The 27090-nt window shown below is 39.9% G+C and overlaps 1 protein-coding gene across 2 annotated transcripts in view; it reads right to left on the bottom strand.

Annotated features, from left to right (window-relative positions):
• Window positions 1–27090, bottom strand: part of ATP8B4 (ATPase phospholipid transporting 8B4 (putative)) — a 189543-nt gene that overhangs the window by 14856 nt on the left and 147597 nt on the right. For both annotated transcript variants that reach the window (XM_075207957.1, XM_075207958.1), the window contains exons 16-22: window positions 20359–20524; window positions 16799–16987; window positions 14011–14126; window positions 7740–7904; window positions 7203–7314; window positions 5003–5108; window positions 4765–4912 (exon numbers count right to left, since the gene is read on the bottom strand). In XM_075207957.1, the coding sequence (XP_075064058.1) occupies window positions 4765–4912; window positions 5003–5108; window positions 7203–7314; window positions 7740–7904; window positions 14011–14126; window positions 16799–16987; window positions 20359–20524 (1002 nt within the window). The remainder of the gene's footprint in view (window positions 1–4764; window positions 4913–5002; window positions 5109–7202; window positions 7315–7739; window positions 7905–14010; window positions 14127–16798; window positions 16988–20358; window positions 20525–27090) is intronic.

Genomic DNA, 27090 nt, shown 5'->3' with positions numbered 1-27090 from the left:
TCTGCTCCGTTCGCACAGAACGTCGGGCGTTATCGCCCGACGTTCAGTGAGGAGCCCCGCAGAGAGTAGTCGGGAAGAAGACAAGAGAGAAGCAATTAGAAAAGGTAAGTGAAGAAACGGAAGCAAGGGGGGAGCGCGGCCGAGGGCGCAAAGGGGGAGCGCGGCAGCGGGCGAAAAGGGGGAGCGCGGCAGAGGGCGCAAAGGGGGAGCACAGACAGCATGGCAGAGTGTGAAAAGGGGAGCACAGACAGCATGGCAGAGAGTGAAAAGGGGAGCACAGACAGCATGGCAGAGAGTGAAAGGGGGGCCAAAGCAGCATGGCATAGGGTGATGAAGGGGGGCCAAAGCAGCATGGCATAGGGTGATGAAGGGGGGCCAAAGCAGCATGGCATAGGGTGATGAAGGGGGGCGCAAAAGCAGCATGGAGGACGCAGTGTGATCATAAGGAGGCACAGCATGGCGATGAAGGGGCAAAATAATGTGTGTGTAATGGCACAGCGGGCTTTTGGCAATGTAATGTGTGTGTGGTAGGTGTTGGCTAACTAATGGGTGCCATTTTGTTTGTGGGGTGATGGTGGGGTAATTTAATTTTGTAGTGGGGACTTAATTTAAGATGGGGTGGTTTGGGGGCTATTAATTGAATGTGGGGCTGAGTTTGAGGAGCATGAGGTCTATTTATTAAATGTGAATATGAACTATTTAATGGCAGTGACGGTTGCAGAAAACTGGTATATTAATTATACGTAAATGCTATTAATTTATTGCTGGGGCTGTCTGGAGGGAAGGAAATAGGTTTGTTTATTAAATGAGAATACTATTACTTTAATGTTGGGGCTGGAGGATGGGCTAAGTATTAATTGTGGGTCCTATTGATTTAACGCTGGGGCTGGTGGGAATTTTCTAAATGTACCTATTTTTGTTTTTTTCAAATAGGGCCCCCAACATTCCAGGATCTAGACAAGCCGCAACTAAATAAACCAGCAGCCACAGGTGGTGACAAGAACAGGTAGGGCAGTCTGTCAAATGTTCTAGTGGAACAATCACGATTTTTGGTGACTGTTCTGCCCAATCTAAAAGGGTAGGTCAAGACTGTGTACTCTTCATATACACACACTGCATTCTTTATATACTACACTATGGTGCTAGCTGTCCTTCGTGGGCTGACCACTCTCCCTCTAGTGTCTGGACTCGCCTATTTGATGGCTGGCCACACCCCCATCTGGTGGGCCCCTAGCGTTGTAGTCTCACGGTGGGCACTTCATGCCCCAGTCCGACACTGATTATACTGTAATCACAGGACTCCATTGTGAACGTACTCTTTTGATCAATTGAATGAACAAGAGAATCCAAGCTGTAGGTGGATCCCGCCAATCCTTTTGCAAAAATCCTTTTCTAAACCCTAGAGTGGGGTAAGACTTTCATAAATTTATTTCCATTTGCAGAAGACGGACTCGATATGTAGGCATAGGCAGAGCTTAGAGCTGCTTACAGGACTGTATGAGTCGGATGTATTATTGATGATCTGCATCTCCCTGTTGCCCCAGGGAAGGCTAAAGTTTGTGAATGATCATGACTTAAGGGATTGCGTATTATATAAAGGTGTGGTGTATATGATATAACAGCTAGGTGGATCCTAAAAGACACAATTGTGCCATGAACTGTGGATTGACTCGGATCTTATGTATAAAGAACTCTTGATTACGATACAAAAGACTGGTTACAAGACTATTTGTTTTCCCCTATAAGTGCACTATAGGTGATTTTCACAGAATTTGTGATTACAACTGATCTGGATCAAGGGTTGTATAGAGTTTGCTTATTTTTAGTTTTTTATATTACATGTACTGATTGTTGCAATTTTAATTTTTTTTAATAGTTACCATTTTATTCTACAGTGATATTTATATGTGAAATAGAATCTTTTTTGCCGTTTTTTTGCTTGGTCTTTTCTATTTTCTCCTTTTTGAAGTTGACACACAACAACTTCTTAAATTAAGCAGCAAAGCTGATCCTTTTCTAAGTATACCCATTGTTAATTGAATTGGTATTTAATTGGTTTATGTTTAGATTATAAGGTATAGGTTGCTAGAGTCAGTGCCAAGTCTGTTTAAGTCTGGATTTGGTTTAAAAATATAAAGTATTTATAAATATATAACTGTAGCCAGAGTTAATCCCCTTTAACTCCTTCTGCCAGCTTCACAATATGCTGACAATAAAGACCCATTTTAAATGTACATACCATAAACAGACCTGTGTGTACAATGTAGGTAAGAAAATCCTAGACTGCAACCAACTAATACCTCTATGTTAATTGTATTTAGAGATTTAGTAGTGATCTAAAGCATCTTTCCTTTAACTGTTAAAATTAAAAAACAAAATACAAAGCAAAAAAGGGACAAGTTAATTGTATATCTCCATGGAGGAGGATCTTTTACAGTTTACACAAGATCTTTTTTCTTGCTCTATAAAAGAGGCTTCCCTGTGGAGCATTTTATCATCATTTGAACCATTAGGTCAAACATAACGATGAGGTGAAATACTTGATTATAGCCATCCTCCTCACCATTCCATGTTCCAATATTAGTACAAGAAACACATTCCCTATTCAAAACAAATTTCTTTGGCAAGACAGCAAGCTTTTGATTTATTGGAATCCCACTAGAGAGATTTTAGCCACGGTACATGGGATATCGGGACTATTTTTAAATACCTTTAAAGGTCAGTTTGTGCTGTTAAACTAAAAAAAAATAATGACAAAAAGGATACATGTGCAGCTGCAAAGCAGCCCCATATAAACTGTACAGTACTGATGTGCAACAGCACTTTAATACAGAGATAAATAAAAGCCAACTAATTCCACAGAACCCAAATTAAGCAATAGCGTACAGTTCGGACAGTCCCAACTAAATGGGTTTTAAACATCCTAACTTCATTTAAACAGCATCAGACAATATACAGAGAGTGTATGAAAAAAGACAATATACAGAGAGTGTATGAAAAACAGCTGCTATAGACATAACTTATAATTAATCACATCACAGGTTCGTACAGCACACAGAAATAAAAGTTTTCCAGGAATGTGGCCAGAAATTTGTGGGCCCCATAGCAACCGTTTGAAGGGTTCCTAAAAGTGTATCAAAAGAGTAATCATATCCCCTATCCATACCTTCCTTTCTCTCCTTTGTCTTACTGGGCCAGCCGGCTGCATCCTCTTACTGTTTGCCACGCTGTGTTGTTCTACACTTCCTGCCATGAGAGGAAGGGAGCACCAGAGTTTCCGTTTCCATTTGAGGAGAATATAATGTTGGAGCCCTAGAATGCTGGCTTATGGCACATGGCACTCTGGGACTTCAAATGCCTTGTGTTATTACCAAGCAGTCCCGTTGTATAAGTAGTTGGGTCAAGTTAGATTGTTTACAAACATAATACACATAAATCCAAGGGAAAACAACAACAATATGTACAAAAATCATTACACTGCACCACTTGATCATCACCCTTCCCCATGTCACCCCATCGCCGTTTCCCCTCCGTTCTTTTCTTATCTTTTACCTGGTCTTCTTTCTTCTTTTTCTCCTTTATGCTTTTCTTCAGGCTGCTCTCTGTGCCACTGCTCTCTGAAATAATACTTACCAAATCTGCCTGGGACCCAGACTGTCGGGTGTGACGACTCCCCAAGGCTCCACGAGGAGCCGTGACGCACACTTTGGGAACAGCTGGTCTATGATATTTTTACCAAGCAGTAGTAATGATTTGTTTGTTTTATATTTCTTTTTTCTCCTTAATACTTTTTTTAAAAAAAATTCTGTGTTATTGTTGTACAGACGTATAGAAACAGAGTCAGAACAATCGAATCAACATGTTGTACATAGAAGCTTATAATGAAAGGCAACCATTTTTACAATTTTATATGCAGTATCAAATTGTATATAACTGTAGTGAACGTGTGAAATATGGGAATGGGGTGGGCGGAAGGGAGTCGGATGGGGGTGGAGGACCACAAAGCAGGGATATGAAAGAGCTCAGGAGGTGGAGAGTGTGTAGATGACTCAAGATGGTAAGGGAGCAAAGCGTATGAGGGAGCCGTGTTTACCACACATGGGTCTTCATCACGGGGCTAATTGTTAGGGGGGCGCGAGCTTTCTACAAATTGCCATAGAGCCCAAACCACGTTAAAAACATGGCCTCTATCATGGAGGTAATAGGTAATCTGTTCCATGGCTGCGACATGCCATATTTGTTTTTTAAGGGCTGTTAGAGAAGGAGGGGAAGTTTTTTCCAGTTTCTCCTTAATACTTTTAAGTACTTTCAAGATACTGGGACCCCACATAAAATGTCCTATACCATTATATGCAACATCATGATACAGAAGATAAATTACTGCAGACTGTCCTACAGTAAGAAGAAAGTGAAATAAAAGTGCTTGTGTTACAGTAGCTCTTTTATTGTATTTCTGGAACTTAAGAGGATTCCATTTACAATATACCTAACTTTAGTTTTGTTTACAGCTGCTTTTTATATTAGCAACTTCTGCCTAAAAAGATTTTTGAATTTAAACTGGCAAACTGATGTGTGAGGTTTGAGCAATTTCCCCATTGCAAGTCAGTTGACTCAAAACCCATGCAAGTAGTCAACTGCAGATTGCTCCAGGCAAAGGAGCCTGTAAAAATCTAATGTTGCGAGAGTGTGTCTTAGTGCTAGACATAGAAGGAAACAATAGAGAATTAAAACACATAATTCTTTAAGAATGAAGTGGATACTTACCAGACTGTGACCATTTATGACCAAGGCATATTCCCCAGTAACAGTTTCCTCGTACACAGATTCTAGCTTTACTTCATTTGTTTTTTCAGAGAACTGATGCCCATTGTAGAGGTTCCTACTCTGCCCAAAGGTGGCCTCCTTAGCTTTCCTAAGATATAAACATAATAATGTATGTTGTAACTCACAACCCAAGAAGATTCTACGTATTGTGTAAGAAATAATGATTGAAGCCAAGTACCTCAGTTCTTCCCGCACCTCCATTACTGTACGACCAGATACTATAAAAATGTCATTCATGTCATCGGTGAGCATGTGGCAAGAGTAACCAATATTCATGGCAGTTTCTATGGAAATAAATACATTTATAGTGAACTCAATTTAAAATCAGGAGAAAACTACACAGCATTAGGAGGGATGGAGCATGGATGATTTAAAGGCACTCTAACAAAATTAATTTAACTTTTTTTGTGTTGTGTGAAAGGTGCGTAACTTTGAAAATATTGTCTGTCTTTGGATAAAAAAATTCGATGAGAATCGGTTGGTCCGATTTAGAGTTGGACGTAAGACAAACTACAGGATACAAAATCAGCTTTCTTTACTGCGCAAGCTATCTGTTACAGCTCCCTAGGTATTGGTGCAAATATATGTGCTAATGATGACCGTTAGCATGTATCTTTCCTGTGTTTAAAAAAAACAAATTAAAAAAAACTCAGATTTCAATAGATAAAATAAAAAAAAGTTTGACTGAAATAAGTAACCAGCACCACTGCAGCAATCTAGGTTGGTTACTGCTAAAGCAGGGGGATGGCGAGTGTCAGTTACCCCTGCAAGAAAAGACACCAGCACCAGACTACTCCAGGCTGGGCTGGTCACTCTATAATATGGAGATCTGCAGCGTGGACCCTACCATAATGTGTAACCAGCCTGGTCAGCGTGACCCCAGCATACTCAATAACACTGGGGCTCATTTTAGCAGACACTTGTGGTGGGAGAAAAAGCAAGGCAAAAAGTCAGAAAATCATTAAATATGTTTGTGGAACTATAAGTCTCAGCCAAGGTAGCAGCAAGTCTTTGTCGTTCTCTCAGGGTTTAAATTTCCCCCCCAAGTGGATTACATTGGTAAACGAGGCACTTGGGTAAGTACTTATTTTAATTAAAATAATACAACATTCTATTTTTTCATTTTTTTTTTATATCAGCTAGCTCTTTATTTCATATAAAATTAGGCTACACTAAAATAATTCTAAAGAAAATTTCTATATCTGCAAATTTATATTCAACATTCTTATATTCAAAAAATTAAATGGACCATAAATGCTTGCAGCGGGTACTCACATGAATGAATACAATTGCTACTACCAAAACAAAAGAATTCTCTTAATGAGGCACTTTAGGTAGTGTCTATTAGCTAGTTCTACAAACTTGAAGCAATGGCTGCTGAGACTTGAAGTTCCATAAAAGTACTTAAAAACTTTCTGTCTTTTCACTAGTACCCGGGCACCCAAAGTCTCAGGGATGTGAAGAGGAGTCCAGTGCTATTTAGCATAGGGCTCATCCTCCATAGGGAATACCTTAGAGGTAATCAGACCAGACTATAGCACAAGTGATGGTTGTTTTATTTTATTTTCTTGGAAAGGAGGGGTTGCATTTTATTTAATTATTCTATTTTTAAAATCATTATAAATCAAGTAAATGATCTTAAGAGCAACTGAAAATACAATTTTGCCGTTTTTTTAAATTATTTTTTTTACATTTGGGCTTAGTGTGTCCTTTACACAGAGACTGCAGACGTGAGTGGTCCTTTGTGGTCCCCTCTCTTTCCTTTTATTCTTTTAGTTATGCTTTCAGACACACGCACGTATTTATTTGCAAAATCATTACATAAATCAAATGGGAAAGTTTAAAAAATGTGGTTAGAGTGCATCTTAAGAAAATGATGGAACATGACATTTGCCTATGGTGACAGAAAGCTCTTGCTCATCTCAGCTCATTGTACATTGGTCACAGCTTCTAATAAGTTACACATTCCAACAGGGCACAGATGCAGGCATGAATTATTAACATATATACAGGTCATTAGTAACCACTAATAAGAATTGTGGTCCCATCATGTTGCTAAATCCGTTTCTCTAAATATTGTCCAAATATGGAGTTTCAGAAAACAAAGAATTATTTTTTCCATTAGATATGCACAACCCTGACAATGTGGTCATGGTCATTACCAATGTTTAGTTGTCCGAGTATCTGATGTGAAAGATGCAGTTCTGACTTAAACACAGAAGCCAATGGATGCACTGAGCATGACCATGAAAACATTTTATGCAACTCTATACTTAATCCAAAAGTTGTAACCACTTCAGAGTCTACATGTAATGTTTATTATTAGCATGCCTGCAATAGCAATGAGCCCAGTACATACATATAATGTTCAGCATTACCCTGCTTGTCGCCGGTGAGAATCCACAGCTTAATGTTTGCCAGCAGAAGACTAGCGATGGTATCCGTCACTCCTTCTTGTAGCTTGTCCTCTATTGCAGTAGCACCTAGTAGCTGCAGCAGAGTACATGATAGCAGCCATGTCTTTAACAATGCATTCAATAAGCAGAGTATGAGCTATGGAGCTTATTTACAGCATGCAGACATTTCTGAGTAACATGCAAGTAACATTGTACAATAAAATCAACACAGCATAACTTATGTTCTGCAACGTACTTGGCTAGCTTACGTAATAAGTATAAGTTTTAAAGCACCCATAGGTTTTCTCACACTTTTGTGCATTCTGTGTGTTTTGGACACATGTAAACTGCGTTCAAAATTTAACAGATTATCTTGTATGGCTCTCTTCTTACATTTTGGTTCAGTTTTTTTAGATGCATGTATATTTCTAATAAAGGAGTTAAACGTGTGTATAAAAATATGACGATTAGGACGCACCAGATAGAGGACCTAATCAGTGTAGTGAAATCTGAACATACCGTCATATCACTTTCTATTTGTTCATAAACAGCTGCAAGTCGTTCCTCTCTATTATCCAGAGCAGTACTAGCCTCATGATGGACCTTCAGCCACCACTTCAAGTAATCTTCACTGAGGTCTTTATATGCCAGGGCTAATGTCCGCAAGCCCTCACCTGCAAACTCCTGAAAGAACAACGGGGGCATTTTGTTTATAAAAACATCTCCAATTAGGAAACATTCAGTAATCCACAGAAGAGCTAAATGGATCAGCAAAGATAAAAATGTATGAAAGCAACAAAATGTTTGGTTAATAAATTCTTACCAATTAGTCTGTAGGTTCAGAAATATTTACAAAACCACCCTCTGATTTTGTATGCCTAATGACCAGACTAAAATCATGTTTAGGAGGTGTTAGTTTCACTAGGAATAACATATCTCCACACTAGCCTATGGAATAGAATGTATATATTGTTATTCTCAGGACTCAAATGGCTTTTTGTTGCATAGCTATGTATATATGTTATAATATATAGCAAAAGACAGGGAAAATGAGAAAACAGAGTTTTCCATTATTCCTTCCGTAGTTACTCAATTAATGCAACCCCAGAAATGTACCTCAAAATGTAATTAGCAATTTTTACCGACATAGGGTTACCAAATTTGCATTTACTAAGTGGGTGAGATGGTCTCATGGTGCGGGCATTGATTTTGAGGACATTTCTTTGTTTTTTTTATTAGGCATTTTTAACATTTTTTTTAATAACGCATTTTATTTTTATTACTTTATTTTTAACCAGCCAATGCAGTAGGGCCTCTTCCAGGTCTTCACTGTATCTCAGCAATATAAGATCAGCATGCCACCTGCCATTAGATCCCTGTTACAAATGTTCTCTTATGGAGAAAATCCCTGTTGATGTCAATGATGTTGCCAGTATTTCATGGCATCCCCAATATTGTTAGATACCCTAAGCTCTGTGTTTTATTGATTGATGCCTGGAAGCCAAATCAATCAGCTCTCTGAGGCTGTCAGTGCCTGTCCATGCATGTAGATGATTATTTTCATTGATTGGTAAGGCGCCTGACAGTGGGGAAAAAGAACATACATAAAACAAGGACATACCAGATAGACAAAATACATACAGACATGAAAACAAAATGCAAGTGAGGTCCCTGCTCATGAGAGAGTAAATTACAAGCTATATGTCTGATTATGAAGTAAGGTCATGCTTTAATGTTAAGGATGTAATCAGGGGGTGAGATGTATATACAAACTCATTGGTGACCCAGTCTTCAGATCGTTGCTTTCAGTGGGGTTACAAGCCAAAGTGTAGTGGCAAAACGACGGGCAAGGGGGGCGGCTCTGTGATATTTTAATCAGGGAGATCATGTGGCTGGGAATTTGGTCGGAGAGTTCACGAGAATACATGATATATGTGTGTGTTCACACTGTGAACACACCAAATTCTCCTTTTGAGGATAGGGGAGGAGGGGGGAGGCAGCTTTTTTCCCCAACAGAAGGTATGTACCAGATTAGTCTCTGAGTGTGTTTTGGTGTGTCCTGTATGGGTAACAGGTAATATGAGAAGCAAGTAAGCATGCATATGTTTGTGATATTACATATGAAGCGGTGAACCTCTTTTCACATTGGAGTTAACCATGTTTGCAGACATTTTTATATTATTATCATCATTTAGTTATAAGAGGCCACAAAGTGTCCACAGCGCCGTACATAGAGCATGTGAAAAGCAAAACAAAAACAGGACACGGCCTACAGGGCATAACAAGAACAAAGTGCAGTAAACTATCAACCCAGTAGAGCATAAGACAAAACAGGACATGGCATACTGGGCAATACAAAGTGCAGTAAATTATCAATCCAGTTGTACTAAGGAGGCATAAGTAAAATGCAGGATAATAAGAAGCTAGAGAGTGGAACGGGAGAGAACTAAAGCAAGCAAGAGACGGGAGAGAGAAATAAAGCAAGCATTAACTGTGCCCCAGAGTGTGGGTGCAACTAACAGGATTAAAGCCAGCGAGGTGGGAAGACAAGGGAGAAGATGAGACCAAGGACAGGGCCTTGTGATGAGTAAATCGAGTAGGGGAGCCAAGGGGAAAGGTAACAAAAGGAGGAGGACATGAGGATAAGGGGGCCCTGCTTTCGAGATCTTATAATCTAGAAGGGAGGGGCAGACTAACAGGAGACACAAAGTAAGGATAAAGAGTGAGGGAAGCAGAGGTCTGGGGGATGAAAAAGATTGAGGAGTACTAAGACTGGTGAAGAGGATCATGAGGGGCAGGGGGAAGGATGGACAGAGGATGAGTTGGCTTCTCTGAACAGGTGTTTTAAGGGTGCAGACTAGGATACAGCCTGATAGAGCGAGGGAGATAATTCCAGAGAAGGATGGTAGCACAGGGTAAGTTTTGAATCCGAGTATGAGGATGATCAGATTAAAAAATACATATAGTAGTTGCATTACTCATTTTTGCCTGCCTATTTAAGATTTAACAGAATTTATTTGAAGTCCAGTCTGTACATCTAAGACTTTTTTGATACCATCGTCCATATTGTTTATTGAAGTTAAATGCTCTTTTGAGGGGCACACTGAGGATTAAGGATTTTTTGCCTGGTTCTTTCCACTGAAGGAATAAGGATGTGGATAATTGTATGAGCTCATGTGATTAAAGCGTAACAAGGCTGTATATCTATACCGTATATAGTTATTTTTATAATATATCAATTTGTGGATAACACGGCATATCTTCAAGTATAATTATATGTATTTTTTAATCTGTTTGCATGTTTGTTTTTAATTGATTTATCAATTTATTAAATTTGTATCTACTATACCAGCGCTTCCATCTATATATGATTCTTTTGATGCTATAAGGGGCAATTTCAGTAGATTGCCTATTGGGAGCAGCAGCTATAGTTAGGTATATTGTAATTTATGCCAATAATCTGAATTGTTGGATATCATAGAGCGCCTTATTTAGTTTTTTACATTGAGTATGAGATGAGGTAACCAGATGGGAGGTCAGGCGGCAGTCATTAGCTGATTGAAGGGGGTGAGAGAGTATGAATGGAGATGAGGTCTGAGACATAAGGAGCAGTGGAGTTAGAGAGGACTTTGTAAGTAAGGGTGAGGAGTTTGAAGAGGATTCTGTAGCGGAGGGGGAGCCAGTGCAGTGCTACACAGAGAGGGGAGGCAGATGTAGTCCTGACAAGACAAGTTGGTCTGCAGCGTTGAGTATGGACTGAAGAGGAGCTAGACTGTTGTGGGGAAGGCCAGTAAGGAGGAGGTTGCAATAATCAAGGCGGGAAAGTGTCAAGACGTGGATGAGAGCTTTGGTGGCATCATTGAAGAGGACAGGTCTAAAACAAGCTATAATGCGGAGGTGAAAGCAGCAGGTTTGGTTGAAGGATTCGATGTGGGGGGCGAATGAGAGGGAGCCATTGAGGATGACACCCAGACATCGTACTTGTGACAAAGAGGAGATGATGGTAGTACCAATAGTGTTGGAGAGTGTGGGAGGAGGAAAGACAATAAGTTCAGATTTGGCCATGTTTAGTTTAAGGAATCGATGGGGCATCCAGGAGGTAATGACAGAGAAGCAGCAGGACACTTGAGAGGACAGAAGGGAAGAGGTCAGGAGAGGAGAGGTAGATTTGGGTGTCATCGGCATAGAGGTGGTACTGGAGGCCGAAGGAACTGATAAGTTCATTCAGTGAAGAGGTGTACAGGGAGAAGAGCAGAGGGCTAAGGATGGAGCCCTAAGGGACACCAACGGGAAGGAGAAGGGTTGGGGACGAGACGACCGATGTGGAAACAGGGAAAGAATGACTAGAGAGATAGGAGGTCAACAATGAGAGGAAAGTGTCAGAAAGGCCAGAAGGTGCTAAGGGTGTATAACAGAAGAGGGTGATCAACTGTGTCGAAGGCTGCAGAAAGGGACAGGAGGATAAGGAGGGAGTAACAGCCTTTGGAAGATCATTAGTGACCTTGGACAAGGCCGTTTCAGTGAAGTGGAGAGGCAGAATCCATATTGAAGAGGATCAAGGAGGGAGTTGTCAAAAGGATAGCTGGAGAGATGGTTGCAGACAAGCTGTTCGAGCAGTTTAAAGGCAAAAGAGAGCAGTGAGATGGGTCGGTAGTTGGACAGGATGGTGAAGTCAAGATTTGTTTTTTCTTTAAGAATAGGCGAGACAACTGCATTTTTAAAGAAAGAGAGGAAGATACCAGTGGCGATGGATAAGGTGAAGAAGTGGGCAAGGTGTGAGCAGGCAGTAGACAAGAGGGCAGGTAGATGGAGGAGAATATGTGAGTAGAAAATGGACTTCCTTACCTGAGGTGGGGCTGAAGGGGCACAAAGGATGATAGCTGGAGGGCAACAGGAGGAAGGGGGGCTATCAGATAAGATGGAGGAGATTTTGTTTCTGATAGAATCCATTTTGGTGGAGAAGAAAGTGGCAAAGTCTGTGGCAATAATGGAGGGATGGAAGGGTAGGGGAGAGTAAAGAGTTGAAAGTAGAGAAGAGGCGACAGGGGTTGGATGACTGAGAAAAGATGAGAGACTTGAAGTAGGATTGTTTGGCTAAAGAGAGGGCAGAGCTGTAGGAGAAAAGGATGAACTTGAAGTGAGGAAAATCTGCAAGGGAGCGAGATTTTCTCCAGTGTCATTCAGCAGTACGTGAGCATTTTTTAAGGAAGACTGTGAGTTTAGAGTGCCAAGTTTAGGGGTTGAAGTGGTGGAGAGAAGCAGAGGTGGCAGGGCAGGCAGCATAAAGGGCAGAAGAGAGGGTGGTGTTATTGCGGGAGGTCGCTAGGTTGGGACAGACGAGGGTGGTTAAGGGCGATAGGAGTGTCAAGAGAAGAGGAAAAGACAGCAGTATCAATGGTATCAAGATTACGATGAGTGAGCATGTGTTTAGGCGACGAAGAAGGTGAGGGAGATGAAGAGAGTGTGAAGGATAGGAGGTGATGGTCAGAAAGAGGGAATGGAGAAATGGAGAAGGCAGAAAGAGTGCAAAGGTGGTAGAAAACAAGGTCAAGGGAGTGGCTAAGAGATTAGGTGGGGGAGTAGGTCCATTGGGACAAGCCAAGGGATGAGGACAATGCAAGAAGTTTAACTGAACCCGGGTCAGAGAGGTTGTTGATGGGGGATGTTAAAGTCATCAAGAGTGATGGAGGGGAGGTCTGAAGAGAGCTAGTGTGAGAGTCAGGCCGTAAAGTTATCAAGGAATAGGGAGGTGGGTATAGGGGGGCGGTAAATGACTGTGATGCGGAGTTGAATAGGGTAGAATAGACAGATGGAGGAAAACATAAGGGAAGGCTCAGGAGGGATAACACTAAAGGTACAAATGGGGGGAAAGGGGAATACCTACGCCGCCGTTAGGACGGTTCCTGGGTCTGACGGTGTGGGTGAAGGAAGGCCACTATAGGAGAGAGCAGCAGGGGAAGCGGTATCGGAGGAGGAGAGTCAGAGTTCACTGAGTGCAAAGAGGTTGAAAGCGTTGGATAAGAAGAGATCATGTACAGAAGGCAGTTTATTGCAGATTGATCTGGTGTTTCAAAGGGTACAGGAGAAAGGAAGAGTTGGAAGTGGGAAAATGTGGACAAGATATGCAGAGTTACAGGTGAGCAGAGGTGTGATAGGTCCAGGAGGGAGGATAGGGCAAGAGGTGGGGGTATGGGAATGGGATGTGAGCAAGGAAGCATAGTCTATGAAAATGGCAGGACAGGTCAGGAGAGAAGAGGAGAGGAGGAAGAATGATTGATTGACAGAGGAAGCCTAAGTGAGAGGGAAAGAAGGATGGAGGATGAGGGGGGGAACTAGGTGGGTGAGACAAAATTTTAGGGAGGAAGGAGGGGCAAGCGGAAAGAGGCGAGAGGCGACATGTTTTCATCCCATGAAACATAATAGCGACTACTGCATCCTCTAGTTTTATATTAACTACTGTACCACCTTACTATGTCTTTTCTGGAGATCTGTTAGCTATTATAAAGAATATTATCTACATTGCACAACCTACTATGGAGACAAACAACCAACAGTTTCAATCAGGAACTATGTGGCACCAGGAAAAAAGGTAAACACAACATTTGAAATGGAAACAGAAGCTTGTATTGGGCTGTTGGGGTTTATTCAGCTCTACACATACAATAGGCATTATACCTGCAGTGGTTACATTGGACATATTTTTACTACCCTGTAAGTAAGTAGTCTCCCATCTGACTGACCATACAGAACTATGTATAATTATTACGTCCGTAAAATAAGGGATACTCACATTCAGGTGCTCTGATGTTTTGTACATTAATTCCTCACTACTGATGTGAAGCCTCTCATAAAGGATTGTATCTGCTCCTTTACAATAAAGTTTAATTTGGCCTTCTGGATTTCTCACTGGTAAAAAGAACAATTATGGCAAGAACTGAAATCAGGTGGCATTGGGATACAGGCAAGAACATATATAACATTCCGACAATAGTTATTGATTTTTGTACATAGAACATAATTTGCAGAGCTATGGCAAATGACAACACAATTTAACGTATACTTTTCCCATACTCACAGCGGATGCAGCCATTTTGTGACTGAAAGTGTAGGCTATAAATTCACTAAGAACTGCATGTATTATTGATGTATGAGGTACTTTGTGCCTCATGTCTCAGTGACTGGTAACTTGAATAGGCTTCATAGCTTTATATAAATATTTTTAATGTTTAACCCAGAAAATTAAGGCCTTTACTGGTATGTGATGGATACACCTTGAAGTCACAAAAACCCATTGCATGTCAGTCTATTAAATCTGCTCCAAATTCATAAAATAAAATATTTATTTTTACTACAAAAGCAATGTAAATTCATTTTATTGCATAGCAATAATGCACATTTTTAGCAAATAAAATAGTCCTGTGATTTTGACCATTCTAAACTAATATCATAGTCCTGCATTTCATGGACTACATGGATACTGTAAAATAAGACATACACAGTATATAAAACCATAAATTCATTAAACTACTTATTTATGTGAGGTATTTCTTGTATTTAAGTATTGTGCCTTAAAACTTCATTATACATTCCATGTGAATCAAATGGTGCTATACTATAATTGAGCTAGCCTGTTTTGCTTAGCACATACCAACAATCAGATCAGCAACTTTCCGGACTGTGTTAAAATTGTTTTATACCAAGGAATATTAGCTTGAAGTTGTACAGTAACAAAATAAGCTGCACTCAACTACCTCAATTCGTAGAACATTAGAAAAAAATATTTATCCATTTATGTATCCATCTATGTAAAATTAAACTAGAATAAAATTCTCTATTTCATGGATTTATACACCCTGCTCATTCCCTCTGCATAAGGAAACACATGTTTACTGGCCTCACTTGTCTCCATGTGGATTAGCAGACACGAAAGGGGTGGATAAAGAATTGTGATGAAGAACAGAGATCTCTGTCTATTCATGGTTTTGGTTAGAAAATCTCTGAGGACAACCGCAGCTTACAGCCAATTTATGTTTTAGACGCTGAATGTTTTTTTTTTCCACAGAGCCCATATAAACCTCCAACGGCTAAGTTGAAAGAAATAGCATCTATATGTAATGGGTTTCCTGGCTCAGGAAGAACAATACATTGGAATATACAGATATGGGGGAGAAGAACTTCTCTGTATTATGAACCAAAAAAATGAGATACAACTTAATACTCATTTAAGTCAAACTGCACCTCTGCATAGCATTATATTGATACTCCTTTATTGATTTATTAATATATTTGGGGCACTCTGAAAGGCAAACCTGTGTAAAGTCTTAGAAGAATCAAATTTACAAACAAGAATACCCATAAAGATAGAAATTTTGTAAACATTCTGCATTTAAAAAACATAAGTGCAGATAGTAGAGAAGAGCATATCAGACATTGGAGGCAAATAGAGAGAAAAAAGCAAGAAGTGTGAGAGGTGCAGAAGGGGAGAACGAGGAGAAAAAGAGGTGGGAAATAGCCCAAAAAATAAAAAGTAGACAGCGTCTAGAAGGGGGGAGAGCCAACATCTCAGTGGCGTGGATCAAAGAGCGGAATAAACAATTGCTAAATATAACTTTTCATTTGTGCAAAAATCTGATTTCTATCATTCTGAGAAAGTTATCTGCTAAAACAGAGTGCAGTTTGTGCCTATTGAAATCATGGAAAATTAGAAGTACATTTTTCAAGTAACAAGACCTCTGAGCTAGCTTTGGTTCCACAAAATTTTAACTTGAAACATTTTCTAAAATACTGGTAGCTTGGTCTTACCACATATTGCAGCAGCTTGGATTGAATTTACTTAAGTTTGTGATTTTTTTAGGACCAATACTAGTCCTGCCACAAATACTCTTGAAAAGTATAAGGTCAGCCACAGATATTTGGAAGGAACAAAAAAAAAAAAAATTCCTTTAGAAAGATAAAAAAAAAAGGATATTGCTTTTTTTTTTAAAAAAAAAAAAACAAAGTCAGCTCCTGTCTCCCACACTCAGCTGACCTCTACTGTCTGTTGAAGGTGCCTGGCAGGACCCGTTGCGGAAAACGGCAACTGACTTGTTAGCCTTGAGTGAATTCTGTCAGTCATCAATGTAAGCCTCATGTGCCAGGTGGTGTCTCCTCCAAACATGTTGTGTTGGCTGTGTGTGTGGCAGCACGGTGGCTAAGTGGTTAGCACTTCTGCCTCACAGCACTGGGGTCATGAGTTCAATTCCCGACTATGGCCTTATCTGTGTGGAGTTTGTATGTTCTCCCTGTGCTTGCGTGGGTTTCCTCCGGGTGCTCCGGTTTCCTCCCACACTCCAAAAACATACTGCTAGGTTAATTGGCTGCAATAAAAAAAAAATTGACCCTATTCTCTCTTTCTCTCTCTCTCTGTATGTGTATATGATAGGGAATTTAGACTGAGCTCCAATGGAGCAGGGACTGATGCGAGTTAGTTCTCTGTACAGCGCTGCGGAATCAGTGGCGCTATATAAATAGATGATGATGATGATGTGTATGGTTACAAAAAACGTTTATTAGAAATACAGGTTTAATTAACATTTTACCTATGACAGACATTCTTTTCCTGACATTGTTGAAGTCTAATATTGCCAACATCTGGTATGTTACGATTTTCCCCATTTCCTGCACAGTGATCGTTTCAGGTGTTCGGGATTTGAATATAAAGCCAAAGTTTCTTGCAGCAGTAACCAATGCTCCTTCATCTGGTGATTGCACTTGGTATAAAAGCTCACCTATGTCATAGATGGTGACAGAGACACAGAAAATTATTTTAATTAGAAAAGTGTAAAAATAATAATAATACATGAACAATGTTAACCTGCAATAAATAGTGGATGTCATAAAAAAAACACCATAAAATGCTTTAATACTAACCCTGGTACATATACTTTTTAAAATAAACTTTGTATTTAACATGTACTCCTAGGGGGGTATTTAATTAATACGAATGGAATTTGATAGTTTTACAATGAAGGCAGTAGAGACATGGCAGTATGGCATACCACTATATACACCCCCACTTCCACCACTGATTCCATGTTTAACAAAACGCAACACAGCATGTCAAGCACAGTGGAGGGGAGATGATTTGGGACAGTTTTGCAGGCACGGGCCCTGGATGCCTCGCAGTCATTAAGCCCACTGTTAATTCCTCTTTATATTAGAGTATTCTAATGGAAAATGTGAGAGTAGCTGTCCAATAACTGAAGCTTATCTATATATGGTTTATTAGCATATTTAAAACTAAATGGCTGAAAGAGAAAAGAATCAAGTTTTTTCAATAACCAAGTCAAAGTTCAAACCTCACCCTGGTTGTGATGATGTGACACTATGGGAGTGGTGCATAAATCAATGCTCTGAAACATCAGTTCACTGAATCAGTGTTGTAAGAAGAAATGGGACAAATTTCCTAAAATATGATGTAAAATACTAAATAACTAAAACAACTACCGTATTTCCCCATGTATAAGGCGCTCCCATGTATAAGACGCACCTTACTTTTGGCTCCGAAATTTGAAGAAAAAAAATATTACGGTAGCTGTCAAAAAAGGCAGGGAGAGTGTAATGGCCGGCTGCTCTGATTGTGATCAGAGCAGCCGGGCAGCACGCTCTCCCTGCAATCGCTGGCACTGTGCCTCTGTCCCCCTTCTCCTGGAACCCCGCTGCCACTCTCTGCCTGTCCCCGCCTGCTGGATCCCCGCTGCCACTCTCTGCCTGTCCCCGCCTGCTGGATCCCCGCTGACACTCTCTGCCTGTCCCCCTTCTCTTGGATCCCACCCTGCTGCTCCTGTAACGCTGATCCGCTCCCCCTCAATCCCCCCCCTGCATCCCTGCTACCCCTGTATAAGACGCACCCAGGTTTTAGACCCAAAATTTTGGGGAAAAAGGTGCGTCTTATACATGGGGAAATACGGTACTTCAAGTTATTGCTGCTAAAAGTGGTTCTACAAGTTAGTGGATCATGAGGTGCACTTACTTTTTGAAACAGAGGGGAATTCAATTCTGTGCAAACTCCCATAGGAGCCTTGATCAATGTGCGGCTGCACACACTTCTGGGTATTATGGTACACCCCCCCCCCAAAAAAATAGCTAATTTTGGCTTACACCTCGACGAAGTGAGGAAACAATCGCTAATGTTTCAGGTACTACAAATCCCATGAGACTCCATGAGGACAGAGAAGATAATTTAATCAACCCCACAGCTTCTTCATTTGGTTTATTTTTTGATGAATACATAATGAATAAAAGACAGTCATGTGTTATTTGTTTCATGAGATTAGATTTATCATATTTTAGGACATGGTAAGAACTAGATTATTGTCCTTGCCATGAAACACAGATTTGAAAGTGTACCTTCTCTTTCATGTGGCTGTATTTTAGATGTAACTAAAACTTTAAAGTGTATAAATATTATATTCTGATATCCATTGAGTAACAAAAAGGAAACCTTTGCACATGAGAAAATCCCTCAATGAATTACTGCTGAAACATTTATGAAGCTGCAAAAAACTATAAGAATGAGACTCAGAAAATAAGACATTTAAGTTTTGCAATATCTATAAACTTTGAAAAACATCCTTTTTTGGTCAACTAAATGCCTGTGAAAAAGGTCAGAGGAAGATGAGTGGGGCCCATTCATAAACATGCACACCATGAGCAATTCTCTTGGTATCAGAACTGAGTCACAGCAATTCTGAAAATTCCATTACTGCAAACACGTGTCTGACCTAAAACCCACGAGGTAGCAAAATTATAAATACTGGGAGCTCTTTAAGCATAACTTTTGTGAAGTGCAACACATACTGAAGATTCCCAGAAAGCAGAATTCTGGATCTAACTTAACCCCTTCAACTACCAGAACTGTTATACTACATACATTTCATAAAAAGGGAGCTTGAAAAACTAACCACTCTGTTACAGAATATTAAATAGAGTAGACCAAAAAGAAATAATCCAACACACTTTAGCTAATTCAGTATTTCTCCAAAATATGTGTCACTGTATTGACCTTTTCATGGGAGCCGTAATGAGTTACAATGGGTAGTTCAGAACAAAACAGGAATACAACAGGTTTTTTTTTATATAAAAGGTTAATAAAATATATTGGGAGACATTTATAAAAGCTGGTGCACAAAGAACATGTAGTGTTAATCATAGCAACCTATCAGAGTACACAGGCAGTTCAGAAAATTAATGCAAGCATTTAATTGCATACTGTGGGTTACTGCAACTTTTACATATGTGCCAGTTTTAAAAAAAAATGCGAAATGTGACGAAACGACTAGAAAATAAAGAGACTTGCCTGAAAACCGAAGGTCCACATCTCCGAAGGTTCATTTAAAGCGGCAATGTGTGGACCCCGCAGTGTTTAAACACTTAGCCTGTGGGGTCCACACATTGCCGCTTTAAATGAACCTTCATCTAAGTCGCGCTGACGTGAAAGTGGAGTGCCGGAGTCCTGTGTGTTCCGAATTACTGCCTGTCAGCATGGCGCTTCGATCGGAGATGTGGACCTTCGGTTATCAGGCAAGTCTCTTTAAATTCTAGTCGTTTTGTCACATTTCGGATTTTCTTTGGACGAATTAAGCGTGTCCAATTTGTCAGCATCAGTGACATGATTACCACCGAGAATACCGGTTACCTGGATTAGCAGAGAAGTCTGGTTAAATCAGAATAATGCCTACTACTGTCAATAGCAGTCAAAAGAGAAAAGTGCCAACTCTGCTTCACCCCTCAAGTAATTTAAGCTCTTATAGATTTTTCCCCTCACAATGAGTAAAAAAAATAAGAAAAATCACAATTTAAATCATATAAATTGACTGACAAAAGAAAATTGGCAAGAAAAAAAAATATTGAAACTAAGCTTTGGAATCATTAAATAATCATTTTCTTAAGTATAGATTTGGGACATCCGAAGTATAGATGTGGGACAATCAGCCAAAAACTTTGATTGTGTTTGGAAATAAAATAATACTGTAGAATACTGATAAAAGCTAACTGCACAGTAGAACAAACAGGGTCTTGACATCTCTCACAGTGAAGCTCTTGTTCCTCTACTGACTGTGAAAAGTGAAGAAATGTACATGTTTGTAGGAACACAAACCTGCATTTTTCTCTTCAGACATGACTGTGTGACACAAAGAAAGCAATCGAAAAAATTCCTGAACATGAGGCTCTTCCAGCTTTATAGCCTCAATTAAGCTGTGATCGTAAAACTGAAATTTGCTATCAGCAAGAGGATTGAATGAGAAGTCCACTGGTACTGATTTCTGGAAAACATACAGGAACAAACAAAATGTTTAATATATATATTTTTTTTAGAAAGTACAAACTGATAAATTATTCTAAGAAAGACATACACATGCTGTACATAAACACAAATGATTGAGAAAATGTGGAGGAAATCAGACCATGCATGAGTGCTCCATGATGAGATTTCACACATGAAATGTAACTGCCATATACCAGAATTATTCCTTCTTGCCCTCAGTGGCCGCTTGCAGGACTGATTTAACATGAAGAAAATGTGAACAATCCCTTACTCAGAATATCAAAAAGTTAATAGAACTGAAGTTTCTCTCAACATGTAATAGATATACATACAGACACACACACACACACACACACACACACATACATACATATATACCCCAAACGCCTTTTCAATACATTTAAATCTCTTCTCAATCCTCCCACCCCGAACCCTCCATCTACTATCAGTGCCCAGGATCTTGCTTCAAGGACAAGACTGATAAGATTAGACTACAAATGGTATCCTCTTCCTCGACAAGCAATCAGCTCAATTCCTTCCCACTACTACCCTCTGACACCCTCTCTTCATTTGACCCCACAAATGAAGAGGAAATTTATACTCTCTTCCTACTCTACCTCCTGTCCTCTTGATCTTATTCCCTCGCAAATTGGTAGATCCCTGCCTCCTGTGCTCATTTCACCTCTAACTAAAATCTGTAATCTCTCACTCTCTTCTGGCATCTTTCCATCACTATACAACCATGCAGTGATTACTCCTATTCTAAAAAAAAAAAAAAAAGATTCCGACCCAAACTCTCTCTCAAATTACCATCCCATCTCTCAACTGCCGTGCCCCTCCAAGCTTCTAGAGAGACTTGCCTACACTCGCCTCACACGCTTCCTTTCCGCAAACAACCTGTTGGATCCTCTTCAGTCTGGCTTTCGTTCTCAACACTCCACAGAGACTGCGTTGACTAAGGTTGTCAATGATCTGATCACTGCTAAAACTAAATGCCATTACTCTCTCCTAATTCTCCTGGATCTCTCGGCTGCATTTGACACCGTTGACCACTCTCTTCTCATACAAACACTGCAATCCCTAGGTCTTCAAGACACTGTTCTATCCTGGTTCTCATCCGGCCTTTCTAATCGCTCTTTCGCTGTTAATTTCTCTAGGGCCACCTCTGCTCCGCTTCCTTTATCAGTTGGAGTATCGCAAGGCTCAGTGCTAGGTCCTCTGCTGTTCTCTATCTATACCGCTTCTCTTGGAAATCTAATAAGTTCCTTTGGATTTCAGTATCATCTCTATACGGATAATACCCAAATTTATCTATCCTCTCCTGATCTCTCGACATTTGTGTTGTCCCGTGTAACTGACTGTCTTTCTGTCATATCATCTTGGATGTCCTCTCGCCAACTCAAACTTAATCTTTCTAAAACATAGTTCATAATATTCCCACCCACCAACAAGAGCATACCTGACATTTCTATCTCTGTTGATAACATGACCATAAATCCCACCCACAAGCTCGCTGCCTAGGTGTAATCCTTGACTCACACCTATCCTTTGTTCCCCACATTGACTCTATATCTAATTCATGTTACATACATCTAAAGAACATTTCCAGAATTTGGTCATATCTCACGCAAGACACTGCAAAAACCTTAATTCATGCACTTCTCTCCCGCATTGACTATTGCAATTCCCTCCTTACTGGTCTTCCCCAAAACAGACTCAAACCCCTACAATCTATTTAGCACGCTCTGTTGAATCACTATGTATGTCTCTACACCGGCTGCCTGTTTTCTACCGAATCCAATATAAAATACTTTTACTAACCTACAAGGCCATCAACAAAGCTGCATCAACATACATCTCCTCTCGTCTCAAAATATCTCCCAACTCGGCAACTCCGTTCTGCATCTCTTATCCACCCTCATTACATCCTCCCATTCCCTGTTACAGGACTTTTTTTGAGCTGCACCCACTCTATGGAATTCACTCCCTCGCAAAATAAGACTGTCCTCTGGTCTACAAACTTTCAAGTGTTCTCTGAAAACCCACCTCTTCAGACAAACTTATATTATTCTTCAACCACCCTCTTACCACCCGTTACACAATTTCACACAAGTCAACCACCCCCCGACCAACATTGTTGTATGACAGGATCATTTAGCTTATGAGTCACTTTTACCTTTGCAGTCTGGCTGGGCCGAAATGCAAAATGTAGACTTAGCCTTAGCCTCATGTGTCAAACTCCAATTGTCCCAAAGATTGTAAGCTTGCGAGCAGGGCCTTCTCACCTCTTTGTCTGTTTTACCCAGTTTATTAGTTTACTATGTTTGTCCCCAATTGTAAAGCACTACGGAATATGCTGGCGCTACTGGCGCTATATAAATAAATGATGATGATATACACACGATCAGCGACAACATTAAAACCACTGACAAGTAAAATAAATAACATTGGTTATTCTGTTACAATGGCACCAGTCAAGGGGTGGGAGATATTAGGCAGCAAGTGAACAGTCAGTTCTTGAAGTTGATGTGTTGGAAGCAGGAAAAATGGGCAAGCACTGTGGCTGATTGGCGCGTGTGTGCGTATAATATATTTATATATATTATATATATATATATATATATATATATATATATATATATATACACACACACATACATATACACATGCATTTAGACTATAGATATATGTATATATTAGTGTGGGTCATTTACAAAAGCACATAATGGCCGAGGTGCAATGAAAAATAGCACGAGTTTAAGTTGATGATGGAGGAGCACCGGTTTGCACATAAGGGGAGGATTTTGGTGGCATGGTGCTGAGGCACACTATCGAAAGAGATAAAGGGGTACAGAGGGCAAATGTTTGGGGGTATTCCTTGCTGTGTGGAGAGGTTCATGACCATTTTTACCCTGCAAAGGGACTTTAATTTTGCAGAAAAACAGAGTTGATATTCTTAAGGTGTTGACCTATACTTTTAATGAAACCCATCTTTTGCCTTAATGTTGCACTTCAGACTTCGGCAGAAATTCTCATTTCTAGAACTCCAAGCAATGCAATAAAAAGCTTTTTGACCATTTATGGCTTACAAGCAGCCAACATGATATAGACCTCATTGGTCCCCCACATGTTAGGGTGAAAATGAGAAATATGGGACATTAAGGATCAAAGTACATAGAGTCTGTGTAAAGAAAAAACAAAATTAAAAATTTTCCATAGATGGCACCATGTCCCTGCTAGACTGCCACATTATATATATATATATATATATATATATATATATATATATATATATATATATATATATATATTGTGGCAAGAGCCCGCTACTGCAGAAGCACACGCGAACAACTTCTTCCTTTTTATTGTTCTTTATTGTCAGGATGGTAAATGTTTTGACACCGTATACTTTCACAGCAATTATGGAGACCCTAAACGCTAGCTATACATAGACCAGCTCTCTCTCAGGACCAGCCAGCTTTCCCAGCGTTGGTCTCCGTGAACAAATGGAACAAACAAGCTTTTATACATGATACTCCTCCCCCAGCCTTAGCTTGATGGACAGGTGACACACCCACCTTCTCTTTAAGAGAAAACGCCCATCACTGGCTCTGTTTCAACTAACAGACACACCCTGTCTGTTTGCTGAGAGGAAGCAGCTTTTAAATCATGCAAGTTAACCAACTTTAAACTACACATAAGTCTTTACTTGGTTTAACCTGAATCTAGGTGCATAACTGCGCCAATGGCTTACTCTGCTTGTATGTTTTCTTTGCATTTTGTCAGATAAATGCCTCTCTTTGTTACAATATATATATATATATATATATATATATATATATATATATATATATATATATATATATATATATATATATATAGCAAATGTTCAATTCCATGAAAGATCAAATATCTTCTTGTTGGAAGAATTTGACATGTATACAGTGGGGCATACTGCATGTATAACTCCTCGGTCAATTTCTTCAGAATATGATCCCCATGATTCTTATTCTCACCTCCTCTACAATAGCCTTCGAAGTCCCCACATTGTTACATTGGACTGGAGTGATTTAAACTCCCATCCAATGCTATTTCCTCTCTGCTTTCCTCCTTTTTTTACTTTATTTCCATTTATATAAAAAAACCGAAAACTTTGCATTGAACTTGTCAGCGCAATTCGTTTGACTATTATGGAAATGTTGTGCAACTTAGATTTTCTGGATCCTTTAAGTTATTCCCCTCCCTTTTTCCTTATTCTGCATTCACACCCTAGACTTCTCCCATATTCTACAAAAATTCTAAGAAAAAAAGAAAAAACAAAAAGCATTTGCTTCACATAAAAGTGACACATGTAATAACATCTATCCAAGTGTCCCTTCACTCTTACCATAAATGAGGCTAAACTGAATAGTATTTTAGGCAAAATAAATATTTACTGAAAAGGGTGGTACTAAAGTGATAGAAGGTTGGAAATTGTAGTGAAGTTTATACTTTTGCACAGTGCACCTCTTCATAAGTTTCTACTTGTTTGCACATCTAAGAGCACATCTAGGTTGCAGATGCATCTTCCAAGAGAAGAGTATCGATAATCACCTTGACGTGGACTGGGTAGACCATCTAGGAGCTTGCGATGTGCAGTGTGAAGGTTACTGTCTTGTTTCAGAATTAACTTTTTGCTCATTTATAAATTAAAATGTGCAAAAATATTATCAAATTTAAAAGAAAAAATTGCCAATTGGCAAATTGAAATTGCATGTACACATATTTCTTGTTCATGACCTGTAATAGCCATGACCATATCCACTGGAATAGAAGGTCCAATATACAGTATTTTCTAGTGACTGTAAAACAGCATGTTTTACAGGGGAGTGCTTGGATTTGCAAGTCAAGATGGTAGCATCTATGGGAGGAGTTGGTTTGAGTGTTCCTTGCCAACTGAGCATTAGATGTACGAGTGCAACTAGTTATGCAATCAAGTACAGGAACAAGATTTCATTTTGGCGTTAATGAGATAAAAGTTGTACAGGGGTGTGCTGTGCTTAGTGGCATACCTTACTTACACACAAAGAAATATTGTGAACTCAGATGTTTTGCAGTTCATTATGACCTTTAGCAAATGTCTGGTCGTTATGGTTTAATTTACTTTAAAAAAAAAATTGAGTATTTCATTATGATGCACTCTGAGAATAGGTACAATGCAACCTTTATTATATTCTTCTTAAAAACAATTTCAAATTCATTATTGTGCTCATTTAAAATCTCCAACGAAATAAAGAAAAAAAAAAAAAAACTAGAATGCAAAATGAAAAGCATAAATAGGGATTACAAAAAAGGATTTTTATACTTAAGAACAGAAGAGAGGGAATGCAGTGTCCCCCGGATGGAATCAGAGAAAGGGATTTATCGGAAGTATAAAAATCTTTTTTTCTCTTTCTTGCTATCTGGGGGATACTGCTACCATGGGGACGTACTAAAGCAACCCCCCTAAGGGAGGAAACGTCCTGAACGAAGCTAGCATCCGAGGACGCAAATTCACTGAACTGATAAAATTTGGTGAATGTATGGACCAAGGACCATGTGGCCGCTCGGCATACGCCGAGGCCCCATTCCGCGCAGCCCAAGAAGCCCCCATAGACCTGGTGGAGTGTACCGTAACGTGGGTAGGCACAGTCCGGTCAGCCCTAAGATAATCCTGTTTTATTGTAAAGTTAAGCCACCAAGCAATGGTCTGCTTGGAAACTGGCAAGCCTCTTTTACAGGAATCAACTAGTACAAAAAGAGAGTCCGTATGCCGGATGTCCGAAGTTCTTTGGACAAAAATACGTAATGCCCTGACCACATCTAAATATTCTAAAGGTGGAACCTGCGGAAGCATCTTGGAACATTGGCACCACTATTTCCTGATTAATGTGAAATCCGGAAAACTACTCTCAGTAGAAAGGAAGGGACAGTCAGAAGCACCGCACTGTCATCATGGAAGACCAGGAAAGGCTCCCTGCATGAAAGAGCGCCAAGCAGTGAGACTCGTCTAGCTGACGCTATCCCAGGAGGAATACCACCTTCCATGTCAGAAACCAAAGGTCCGCTAAGGGGTGAAAAGGAGGTTCTTGTAGCATAGATAGTACCAAATTCAAATCACATGGTGCCGTGGGAGGGACAAAGGGAGGATGAATGTGCAGGACCCCCTGCAAAAAAGTACGGACTTCCGGAAGGTCAGACAGATGCATCTGGAAGAAGAAGGAAAGAGTCGAGACCTGGACCTTTAAGGATCCCAGGCGGAGCCCTACATCAAAAAGAAAACTTAGCAGCCAAGGCAAATTAAATTTATTTGTATGGTGTGCCCGGTCTTCACACCATTTAATGTAGATGCGCCAGATTCTATGATAAATGCAGGCTGACACTGGTTCCCTAGCCCATAACAGGGTATTCACCACCCTGGAGGAAAACCCTTTTGACTGCCAGAGGCTGGCTTCAACAGCCATGCCGTCAAAGCCAGCTGATGCTGAAAAGAATGTTGTAGAAGGAGGTTGTTGCGAAGAGGCAGACGAAGTACTTGACCCACTG

Source organism: Mixophyes fleayi, chromosome 4 (genome assembly GCF_038048845.1).
Source record: "Mixophyes fleayi isolate aMixFle1 chromosome 4, aMixFle1.hap1, whole genome shotgun sequence".
Classification (NCBI taxonomy): Eukaryota; Metazoa; Chordata; class Amphibia; order Anura; family Limnodynastidae; genus Mixophyes; species Mixophyes fleayi.
Note: the sequence above shows the minus strand (reverse complement) of the source record. Positions and strands in the feature narration are given on the sequence as shown.